The sequence below is a fragment of the Zootoca vivipara genome, chromosome 8 (assembly GCF_965207765.1).
Source record: "Zootoca vivipara chromosome 8, rZooViv2.hap1.1, whole genome shotgun sequence".
NCBI classification, from domain to species: domain Eukaryota; kingdom Metazoa; phylum Chordata; class Lepidosauria; order Squamata; family Lacertidae; genus Zootoca; species Zootoca vivipara.
Genome location: NC_142591.1, coordinates 47,222,913 through 47,235,734, shown reverse-complemented (window position 1 = coordinate 47,235,734; position 12,822 = coordinate 47,222,913). Strand labels below are relative to the sequence as shown.

The 12,822-nt window shown below is 39.8% G+C and overlaps 1 protein-coding gene across 7 annotated transcripts in view; it reads left to right on the top strand.

Moving 5' to 3' along the window:
• CCDC178 (coiled-coil domain containing 178) overlaps positions 1 to 12,822 on the top strand; it is a 124,094-nt gene that overhangs the window by 69,635 nt on the left and 41,637 nt on the right. For all 7 annotated transcript variants that reach the window (XM_088675451.1, XM_088675445.1, XM_088675449.1 and 4 more), the window contains one exon: positions 11,377 to 11,526. In XM_088675451.1, coding sequence (XP_088531577.1) covers positions 11,377 to 11,526 — 150 coding nt within the window. The remainder of the gene's footprint in view (positions 1 to 11,376; positions 11,527 to 12,822) is intronic.

Genomic DNA, 12,822 nt, shown 5'->3' with positions numbered 1-12,822 from the left:
CAATTATCCTTACATCTCTCTGTGTTTCAGGAAGCTTCTTACTTTGAATTTCCCCCTTTAAATAATAAAGGAATAATAATTCCTTTGAAATTGGGGCTATTCAATATGGGGCTTATAGAATTTAGTTGTTAGAATCATAGAATCTTCGAGCTGGAAGGGACCCAAGGGTCATCTAGTCCTTCCCCTTTGGGTCCAGGTGCTTTACCTGAGTTAATTGATTTGACTGCAGTTATAATCTCTTACATTGATCTCCCCTTCATTACATTTATAAACAGTGACATTCCTGTTGCTAGGGTCATGCTCTCCTCCATTACAACATTGGTTTCCTACCTTATAACTAAAATTCAGTAATGTTATTCACTTTGTTTATATTATTTAGTTCCTCCTCAACTTCCTCATCTGATTGTAAGTTCTGTAAAAACAATTAAGCTGCATCTGCAGTTCTAATTATTACTTAATGGTAATAACCAATGTTAGTCATACTCAGACTGGGCCCATTGAAATCAATGGACTTTAGTTAGTCATGCCACCCTGGTGCATCCTATTTATTTCACAATCAATTAACTTATTCTCTAATAAAGTCAATGTATTATTTTCTGCATCATTAATGACCATAATTATCTTCCTCTTAAAAGTTTTAATTTCATTTTCAAATTTATGAAATTCCATTGAAAGTGATTAACTCATATCTTGCAGTGACTATTGGCTTGCCACAATCTGTATCTTCTTGTGCTTTCTTGTCATATTATTTTCGGAGAAGGAATTGCTGCTTTTACTTCTACTGTACTCATTCATTGGATTGTTCTTAAAGATATATTCGAATCAGTAAGCATTTCCAAAATAAAGGTAATAGGAACAACACTAGAACCATAGGACTGAACCAACCCCAATGTTATTGTAACATATGTTTCATCCTGTATCCAGTCAGATTTTAATTAATCTATTCACTTTTCATTGGTTGGCACATGCCAGCTCGAGAGACAATGGTGTGCTCCTCTGGGGGTGAAGTCAGAATTGCTGTGTTAGCAGCACCAAAGTGACTGAGCGGTGTGTGTAGTAAATAATTATCAGTGCATTAATGTATTAAAACATTTAGGTAGTCAATTTGATTCATGAATAAACTCATACGTTATAATCCTCCGTATATTTTTGCCCTCAAATAAACTTACATAACCAGTTCATTGAGGAATAAAAATGGCCACCATAATATTATGTCATCATTAATTAGGAGATTGAACAAGCAGCTCATTACAGAATTCAGGTGATCATATGCTCAAAGGATTAACAGCAATAGGACTACTCAGAAATTAAATGGGGTTAGGATTGCAGCAGTATTAAGGTATTCAAATGTTACTCAATGAAATGCTTAGATAACCAGTTTACTGAGAAATTCTAATAATCAGCTGAGCTGATAGCATCAGTAGATAAATACTATCAGTTAATTAAAGAATCTAGGTGTTTAGATACTCAAGTGACTAATTCACTAAAGTATTCAGATACTCAGCTGGCTAATTCTCAAAGGCATTCAGATATTCAGTTCAATAAAATCCATTAAAGTCTATGAAAACAACTTATAATTCTTCAAAATAATGTAATTAGTTCCAAACTCACCCCCCCCCCAATTTTTCATCTGCAGGATTTAATCCAGGGGTGGGGGACAGGATCTGGTTAATGGGCCAGATCCTGAATTGTCCCACAAGCCACTTTTGACAGGTGAACAGGGCTTCCCACGTGTCATTTAAGTAACCCAACTTCAAAGAAAACTATTCTCTCCCCCCCCCCATTTGCAAGCATATCTTCAAACTACCTGCAATGGCATTTTCCCTTTGCCTCCCAACTGTAACTCAGCATATGATTCTTATCAAAAATGGGATTTGCCAACTGCAAGTTTTGTTTTCACCTGTGACCAGCTGCAGACCAGAGCTCTTGCCTGAGAACTCCCGAGTACAAGAGAACCCAGCTGGGCTTGCCATCAATGTTGATCACTTTTGACAGTGATTAGCTGCACTTTGGAGCTCCCGATTGGGAGCTTGCATTTGACACCAGATTTAAAGGGTGTTGAATGGAAAAATGTGCTCCTGCCAAGGAACAATCAAGAGCTCACCTTAAGGGTCCTCTTTGCAGCTGTGTCTTTACCTGCCCCACACATGACATCATATGACATGACGTGTGGTGCAGGATGACGTGGCTTGAAGAAATGGCTTCACGGGCCAAATTAGGAACTCTGCTGGTTCTAATTTGGCCCATGAGCTGGAGGCTCCCCATTCCTGATCTAATCAGCTAAGGAGATTTGAATAACTGAGGTGATTGCTGTACTGTGCAAGAAACTAGTTTGTCATATTGATAGAACATTCACTTGTGCACAGATCAACCAAGCTAAACTAGAAGCATGTGACCAAAATAATTAAAAGCAGATAAGTTACTTTTTTATCATCCTCACAATTGGCATGGGTAAAATGTAATGAGAGTTTATTTTCCACTTTGCATTGCACTCTTATGGGTGAAGTAGGGATTCTGATTTTTGCTTAGCAAATGTGAATATAAAACAACAAAGGCTGTGTACACTTGTTGTTGTTTAGTCGCTTAGTCGCGTCCGACCCTCCGTGACCCCATGGACCATAGCATGCCAGTACATTAGTTTCTACCAAAGAATCCCAAGAACTGCAGTTTGTAAGGGCGCTGGGAATTGTAGCCCTGTGAGGGGTAATCTACACTTCCCAGGATTCTTTGGGGGCAGTCAGGTGCTTTAAATGTATGGTGTGTTTGCCACCAAACTGTGATATTGTGTGTGCTGTACAGAAAGCCTATCACAAACTGTATCACTGTATCAAACTGTATGTAAAAGTTTTTTCTTCATCTCGATATCTACCTAATATTGTTAGTAAAAGGTAAAGGGACCCCTGACCATTAGGTCCAGTCATGACCGACTCTGGGGTTGTGCGCTCATGTCGCATTATTGGCCGAGGGAGCCGGCGTATAGCTTCCAGGTCATGTGGCCAGCATGACAAAGCCACTTATGGTGAACCAGAGCAGCACACGGAAACGCCGTTTACCTTCCCCCTGTAGCGGTTCCTATTTATCTACTTGCATTTTGACGTGCTTTCGAACTGCTAGGTTGGCAGGAGCTGGGACCGAGCAACGGGAGCTCACCCCATCACAGGGATTCGAACCGCTGACCTTCCGATCAGCAAGCCCTAGGCTCGGTGGTTTAACCCACAGCGCCACCTGGGTCCCCTTACCTAATATTGTTAGGCTTATTTAAATAGAAAGTTTATCAGCACTGTTTAATTTTGTTTCATAAGCAACATTTATGGACAAATTCTATGCTAATCTTTCATGATGATAGTACATCAATGATTGCAATAATTTGTGGAACAAATGTTAAACTATTAATAAAGTTGTGCATACCATCTCAATTATGTGAATATAAATTAGCTGGATATGCAAAAGGCGCAAAGCAAAAACCTTAACAGGTGTTTCAGACATTGGTTTTTATATTTTAGCCTTCCATTTGAAAAAAGATAAAAATCAGAGAACAGATTACATCTTGAATATGTAGTAGTTAAGAGCTCTGAAGTGTAAATAGATACAAAGTTGTTCTAGTAGTGCTCTGTGTGTTGTCTTTGTGTGTGTGTGCGTGTGTGTGTGTGTGTGTGTTTAAAATTCTTACCTGGAAGACCACTGGGTGTCAGCCACGTCCATTGCTACTGAGTGGTTTGCTCAAGCAAAATGGCTTGTCAGTGAAATAAAGGACATAATTTTGATGAGTCAGCAAGGTTGCTTCCTGAGTTGTTCTTCAGAATTGAAAATGCTTACAAACATTAAGCAATTCAATGAAAGTAATGTTTTAGGTGTGTTCTAATTACTACAATGTTTTATACCACTTTTTAAAATGTAAACTACAAGGATAGCAATCCTTCGAACTCTAACAAGCCTTGGTATTCTGGGAGCTTATGTGGACAAATGATCCTACAAAATGGATTTATTTTATTTTTGTAGAAAAGGAAGTTAATAATTTGTCACAGTATTCATTAAAATTAGAAAACAGTTTTCTAGAAAATGTATTTTTGAATGCGTAGTGAATTGCTCTTCTAAGATTATAACATTTATTAATCACAGCAATAATTACAATCCTAAACTCAAATAATTTTTATTCTGTAACTCTTTAGCTGGAGTTTGGAAAGCTCACCCACATTTGGAGCTGCCGCTTCCCTCCCATAAGCAGTTTGTACCAGAACCTCTATGGAAAATATTGTTCCACTACAGCTAACTGGCCTCGTGCACACCTAACACAATGCCACTCACCCACCCAAACTGGTGCTGACTTCCATTTCTGCACCAGTTTAAAACAGGACTATTTCCTCAAGCATAAGAGAATAAAGTAGATACCATTCTGTTGGTTTAATATTCACTGCTTTTAACTATTTCTTGCTGTTACTATAGATTATTATAGGCGCTAAAGGTGTACCTCACTCTGAGATGATTGTGATGAATGGTGGGTTATACATATTTAAAATAAATAACCATAGTTAGTTAAATTAGGTTCTGCATAAGATGTCTGCTAGTGCATGCAGTTGAAGCACTCCCACTTTGCTCCTTCTTACACTAAGTGGAGAAAAAAATCACTGAGTGGTTATCTGAGTGTTACATCTGAAGCAACCCTTATGGCTTATTTCTCCAAACAAACCACAAACAGAAACCCAAGAACAAATTTTGACTTCAGATTGTGGTTTTCAGAGAAGCAAACCACGGATGCTGGTCTGGACGAAATGCCAAGGTTATTGTTCTGTGGTTTGCTTCCTTGCTTGAGGAAAGGAGAAGCAAATGTGGTAATGTGCAATAATAGCTGACACACCCATTTAAAACTGCACAAGTGATACCCTCCCTGACTGCCATTTGCAGCTTTTGGAGCCCCCATTATAAACTATCACAGAACCAACAGAACTCCCATAAGCAAACATTCTGTTGAGGTTTCTGTGGTGGTGGAGTTACTAAGTAAAAAGATCATTAATGGACAGCAGCTGTCCCCGAAGAACAGCTTGCCCCCACTACCATGCTGCCCCATGCAATGTGCAGCTGCAGTGAATTTAGAATATCATTCCAAGTTTCCATAGGACAAGATTCTTACACATCACTTTCCTTTTGCATATTGCACCCTGGAGCAGTTCATGGTTTAAAAATATATAACACACACATGTCCATATGTTCTACATGAGTGTGAAATGTACGTACAGCTCTTCCACATGTGCAAGAACCCTGACTTTCTCACAGTTCCTGATCACATGGAAGATTTCAAACTAATGCTGAACACACAGATAAAAGCGGGCATGGCAAGCAGGTCTACTGACAATCAATGGCAGTGACAGCTTGTACAGTCTTGCTCCTTTCTGTGTTGAGTGAACGTGGAGTAGAGGACATGATTCTTTTGCTTCAAATATATGTTATTTCATGGTTGTTAGATAGGTGTCTTAACAATTCTCCATCTATCCCAGTATAGTCAACTCTGACTGACAACAGCTACCCACCCTCCCAAGAAGAACTCCTTCTCATTACCTACTACCTGATTGTTTTAACTGCAGGTGTCAGTGTCTGACCCTGGCACCTTCTCCATGCAAAATAGGGGCTCTACTACTACCGTAGCTATGTTCCCTTCCCAATGTAGTGCTTTTTCCTCCTTTTTAGTATTTCATTTCACAGAAAGCAGTATCATAGCACTTTAAGCAGTCATTACTTCACCCAAAGAATCCTGGGAACTGCAGTTTGTCAAAGGTGTCGAAAGTTGTTTGGAGACGCCTTTTCCCCTCACAGAGTGGTTTAACAATCAATCCCTCTCCCCAAGGAACTCTGTGATAGAGTTTTGTCAAACAGCACCAGTGAAGACATAGCCATTATCCAAAAGCTGATACCGACATTTGTACTACCAACATTCTGCACAGGTCTCTAGACTACAGTGACCCTACTAACAGAGAAAAGGATACAACAAACTGAGATTGGAATGGAGGGACCGTGCAATATTTCCGAAGTAGAATTTATTCCTTGAGAAAAGATACCTCCATTGCACTCAACAAATTAGCACAACTACATATTTGTTGCCAAATAAGCTGATAAGGAACAAATTCTTTGGGCTTTTCTAGGTTATTCTCCTTTATATGTTGCCATGAATTTAAGAGTGCAACCTTATGAATATTTTTTTGGCCCCACTACATTCATTGGAGCTTACTCCCTAGTGCAACCTAAGTTTATTTGAAGGCTTTCCTGATGCACCTTTGAAAGCCTCCTTTTCTCCGTGAATTTCTAAAACAGAGCTAAAGATAGTGGCAACTTTCAAATAAAGGTTTTCTAACTTTTGGGTATCTGTATGCTTCAGTCTCCATCTCTCTTGTTCTCAAAGCATTGTGAGAACCTCATTTCCCTAGCCCGTTTGCAATGAAAATGTTGACCTTTTACTCTTTATATATAAATACCATTTCCCCAACATGCTACTGAGGAAGAGCGGAGGACAAGTACAAGTAGATTCAGAGCTGATGAAGCGGCTGGGCCAAAGCCGAAAGGACGCTCAGTTGCGGATATGCCTGGAAGCGAAAGGAAAGTCCGATGCTGTAAAGAAAAATATTGCATAGGAACCTGGAATGTAAGAACCATGAATGGAGGTAAGCTGGATGTGGTCAAAAATGAGATGACAAGAATAAATATCGACATCCTGGGCATCAGTGAACTAAAATGGAAGGGAATGGGCGAATTCAGTTCGGGTGACTATCATATCTACTACTGTGGGCAAGAATCCTGTAGTAGAAATGGAGTGGCCCTCATAGTCAACAAAAGAGTGGCAAAAGCTGTAATGGGATGCAATCTCAAAAATGACAGAATGATCTCGATACGAATCCAAGGCAGACCTTTTAACATCACAGTAATCCAAGTTTATGCACCAACTACCGGAGCTGAAGAAAGTGAAATTGACCAATTCTATGAAGACCTACAACACCTTCTAGAAATGACACCAAAGAAGGATGTTCTTCTCATTACAGGGGATTGGAATGCTAAAGTAGGGAATCAAGAGATAAAAGGAACAACTGGCAAGTTTGGCCTTGGAGTTCAAAATGAAGCAGGGCAAAGGCTAATAGAGTTCTGTCACAAACACTCTCTTCCAACAACACAAGAGACGACTCTACACATGGATATCACCAAATGGGCAGCATCGAAATCAGATTGATTATATTCTCTGCAGCCAAAGATGGAGAAGCTCTATGCAATCAGCAAAAACAAGACCTGGAGCTGACTGTAACTCAGATCATCAGCTTCTTATAGCAAAATTCCAGCTTAAACTGAAGAAAGTAGGAAAAACCACTGGGCCAGTAAGATACAATCTGAATCAAATCCCTTATGAATACACAGTGGAAGTGAGGAACAGGTTTAAGGATTTAGTTTTGGTGGACAGAGTGCCTGAAGAACTATGGACGGAGGCTCGTAACATTATACAGGAGGCAGCAACGAAAACCATCCCAAGGAAAAAGAAATGCAAGAAAGCAAAATGGCTGTCCAACGAGGCCTTACAAATAGCGGAGGAGAGGAGGCAAGCAAAATGCAAGGGAGATAGGGAAAGATACAGGAAACTGAATGCAGATTTCCAAAAAACAGCAAGGAGAGACAAGAGGGTCTTCTTAAATGAGCAATGCAAAGAAATAGAGGAAAACAATAGAATGGGGAAAACCAGAGATCTGTTCAAGAAAATTGGAGATATGAAAGGAACATTTCGTACAAAGATTACCATAATCAAGGACAAAAGTGGTAAGGACCTAACAGAAGCAGAAGACATCAAGAAGAGGTGGCAAGAATACACAGAGGAATTATACCAGAAAGATATGGAGGTCTCGTACACCCCAGGTAGTGTGGTTGCTGACCTTGAGCCAGACATCTTGGAGAGTGAAGTCAAATGGGCCTTAGAAAGCACTGCTAATAACAAAGCCAGTGGAAGTGATGATATTCCAGCTGAACTATTAAAAATTTTAAAAGATGATGCTGTTAAGGTGCTACACCCAATATGCCAGCAAGTTTGGAAAACTCAGCAATGGCCAGAGGATTGGAGAAGATCAGTCTACATCCCAATTCCAAAGAAGGGCAGTGCCAAAGAATGCTCCAACTACCGCACAATTGCGCTCATTTCACACGCTAGCAAGGTTATGCTTAAAATTCTACAAGGCAGGCTTAGGCAGTATGTGGACCGAGAACTCCCAGAAGTGCAAGCTGGATTTCGAAAGGGCAGAGGAACCAGAGACCAAATAGCAAACATGCGCTGGATTATGGAGAAAGCTAGAGAGTTCCAGAAAAACGTCTACTTCTGCTTCATTGACTACGCAAAAGCCTTTGACTGTGTCGACCACAGCAAACTATGGCAAGTTCTTAAAGAAATGGGAGTGCCTGATCACCTCATCTGTCTCCTGAGAAATCTCTATGTGGGACAAGAAGCTACAGTTAGAACTGGATATGGAACAACTGAGTGGTTCAAAATTGGGAAAGGAGTACGACAAGGTTGTATATTGTCTCCCTGCTTATTTAACTTATATGCAGAATTCATCATGCGAAAGGCTGGACTAGATGAATCCCAAGCCGGAATTAAGATTGCCGGAAGAAATATCAACAACCTCAGATATGCAGATGACACAACCTTGATGGCAGAAAGCGAGGAGGAATTAAAGAACCTTTTAATGAGGGTGAAAGAGGAGAGCGCAAAATATGGTCTGAAGCTCAACATCAAAAAAACCAAGATCATGGCCACTGGTCCCATCACCTCCTGGCAAATAGAAGGGGAAGAAATGGAGGCAGTAAGAGATTTTACCTTCTTGGGCTCCTTGATCACTGCAGATGGTGACAGCAGTCACGAAATTAAAAGACTCCTGCTTCTTGGGAGAAAAGCAATGACAAACCTAGACAGCATCTTAAAAAGCAGAGACATCACCTTGCCGACAAAGGTCCGTATAGTTAAAGCTATGGTTTTCCCAGTAGTGATGTATGGAAGTGAGAGCTGGACCATAAAGAAGGCTGATCGCCGAAGAATTGATGCTTTTGAATTATGGTGCTGGAGGAGACTCTTGAGAGTCCCATGGACTGCAAGAAGATCAAACCTATCCATTCTTAAGGAAATCAGCCCTGAGTGCTCCCTGGAAGGACAGATCGTGAAGCTGAGGCTCCAATACTTTGGCCACCTCATGAGAAGAGAAGAATCCTTGGAAAAGACCCTGATGTTGGGAAAGATTGAGGGCACTAGGAGAAGGGGACGTCAGAGGACAAGATGGTTGGACAGTGTTCTCGAAGCTACGAACATGAATTTGACCAAACTGCGGGAGGCAGTACAAGACAGGAGTGCCTGGCGTGCTATGGTCCATGGGGTCACGAAGAGTCGGACACGACTAAACGACTAAACAACAACAACAACAACCGATTTTCTAATATTGTGATTACTATATAAATGTTAATTGCTTGTGTTAGATGTCACCATTATAATGTAAACCATTAGGACTTCGGTAAAAGTGAGATTGCTATAAAAAATATGTTGTGCCCCTATGTTATTCTTGCAGAGAATCAACTTTCCCTGATATTTTTGCATTCTTTTTATTGCCATATTTAAGAGCCAAGTAGATGAGATCCATGATAAGGTATCCAATCTTTTACATTTTTGTAAGAAGCATATATACAGTTGAGGTTCAAATGGTGATTGCGGTATTGGGCGCAGTGGTGGATAAACCCTTTTCCTCTAGGCCATTTCCCCCTCGAAGCTATTTGTCCCATTGCAATTTACAGGTGTAAAATGGCAAGGAGAGAAAGACTAAACTCTTTTACCCCGGTGTCTGAGTCTCAGTATGAATTGCCACCCTCTGGCATGGCTTACCCAAAAAAAGTAAAGAAATTGGGGGGGGGGACCTATGTCTGAGCTGCACTACTATAGACTGTAAGTAGCAGCTCATGCAGATAAAACAAACTAAACAAAATGACAAGGAGAAAAAAATTTTACCCCACCTTCCTTCCTGACATGCTACTTTTCTGTGTGAATATAAGTTTACCACCAAATATCTATCTTCCTCAAATATTACTCTTTCCAGAGAAGGGAAGGGAATCAAAGATAGAATTTTCTGTCTAAGCTTCTTAAGACAGCTGCACTGAAGAACTCACTTATCCATGTCAATTGTGTATTAGGAAAGAGAAAAAGAAGTTATTTAATTATATTAATTCTTTGCTTCCTTTTAGCCTCTCGACATGAAATCCAGGTCAGCATTTAGAGGGTCATTTTTTGTTGGTAGGGATAGTAGAGGTGGAGTTGCAGAAAAAGCACACAGACAGTACAGACTCACAGAAATCTCAATCTAGTCTCCCAAATTCATTTTCAGCCTATAGTTAGCCATATAAACAAAGCTTAGTACATTCCCATTAGCTAAATTAGGTTAATTTGGAAATCCCATGTACTGAGAGAACTAATACAAGAATATTGTTATATGATACTGAAATATATACCTGTTTCTCATATTATAAGACATGTTTTATATTTATTTTTTCCTCAAAAAAAACACACTATGGCTTATTTTCAAGGGATGTCTTATTTTTTTCCTCCTCCTCCTGCCGCAGCCGGCATTGCTGCTGCGCCTATTACTATGTCTTATTTTCGGGGTATGGCTTATATTCCTTGAATGCTTAAAAATCCTGCTATGGCTTATTTTATGGGTATGTCTTAAAATATGAGAAACAGGGTATATTCTTATAAGAATATAAGGAGTGGCATGCCATCCTTTGGGAAAGCAGCTGACAAACTACAGTGGCATTTCTGAGGATGTGAACATGCTTCTTTGTAGTCACCGCAGGTGGTGGCATTCTGCCACATGTATTTGGGGAAAGAGATACATTCCTGCAGCCCTTTTCTACATTGTTGCAGATGCAATTAATCCCTTTACTGCACTATATTGTATGCGTCTAGTGGCCCTGGGTAAGCATGTGCATTCCTGGGTGGGAATGTATCAGACACATCCATTAATACCAGTGAACACCAGATGCGTATCGTGATGCACATCTATAATGGCTGCACACACAAATCTCCCTTGCTGAATCAGGCCATTCATGTGCAGCTTAGCCAATTGCTTCACTGCATTTTTTAAATTCAGAAAAGGAACGTATAAGAACTGTTTTCCTTCCTTTCACTCACTGTACAGTAATTTCTTTCCACATTATTATTATTATTATTATTAATTTCTTAGGCATACAAAGCATATGCATTATTCTGTACAGTGCAACAGAATACAACTCTAGTAAAAATGAATCTTATTGAGAAGTTTTGGAATGAAATCATAGCTTTATAAATGGTTTGTAATGTTAATCAAAAATGTCTCCCTTTAGAGAGATCTGGAGTTTTCAGAGGATGAAAACCTGCGTTTAGCGCAAGAATATCAGATGCTTCAGTTATGCTATCTAAATGTCAAAAATGAACTTGCAGACTTCTATGATCATAAAGTTAGAGCTGAATCAGGATTAAGAGACCAGCAGCAGGTATGTTAATAATGGGTTCGGTTTCTTAATTGCTTATTTTCTATTTGCTAATTATTACTGTTTAATAATGTTTTGAAATAAGTTGTTAAGTTCCAGGAACATCCTATGTGATGTCTTCCATGTCTTCCTTCTTTATATTTTCCATCCTGTACATTTTTACTTCTTTACTTTAACAGAAGTATTTTTCTATCAAGGATCTTCAAAATCTTATCATTCATTCCGTTTGGTGTTTGCATGCCTTTTTGCGTAGAATCATGCTCTGCTTTAATGTTTCTGTAGAAGTTGCATTTTGTTTAATGCAAGACAAATGACCTGCTCTAACTGAGAGCCATACAAAAAGCGAAAACTAGTAAGTGCGGAAAATTCTTCTACATTCATATCCTTTCCTGGATGAAGATTCATGCATGCAAATGAGTGGATTCCCTAGCCTGATGCAGCAGCTAAGGCTTTGTGCATTTCTCAGATAATCAGCAATAGTGAGTCACTAGTGCCTTCTGCACCATAGGAAAAAAGTGGGTTGGAGGCGGGGTTTCAGGTAGAAAGGTAGTAAGAGACGAAAAAGAGGGCACAAGAAAGCTTAAACTACCTGCTCCCATTCATTGCTCCTCTACTATTGAAAAACACACACCCTTCCCCCACTGTTTCACAGCTGTTCAATGTTGGATGGCCATGTGTCATGGATGCTTTAGCTGAGATTCCTGCATTGCAGGGGGTTGGACTAGATGACCCTTGGGTCCCTTCCAACTCTAAGATTCTATGATTCTGTGACCCAGCTTCATAGCTTCAGATATATTGTCAAACAATATGGTTCAGTCTGCAGTCAGGTGAGGTATGGAATTCAGGGTGAGTGCTGATTTGTGATGAAATGGTCCTCTGATTACTGTGCTATACACTGAAATTATACTCAGTTCAACACCACAATAGTTTCAAATACCAGCTGAGGAACCCATCAGAGCACTGCTTTGCTGACGATTCATAATATCCCACTCACCTAGTAACCTACATCTCATTACACTGAAATGTTTGTATAACTCTGTATTAAGTAGATCAACAAGGGAAGTTCTTTCTAGGAAACAATGATTGCAACTTAGCAAAACAGTACATATAAGGAATTTAGAAATCAAATTAAGAAACAGATCTACTCAGATGCGGCAGCTTTCTCCTGTTAAAAAGGGAAATTATTATGCAAGGTAATTTGCTTGGAATTATTTTCCCCCTGCCCTGAAAATTCCCATTATAGACTTGACTTGTTCGCCATCATTGCAACATTCCAAGAGGCCACATGGCGGGCTACAC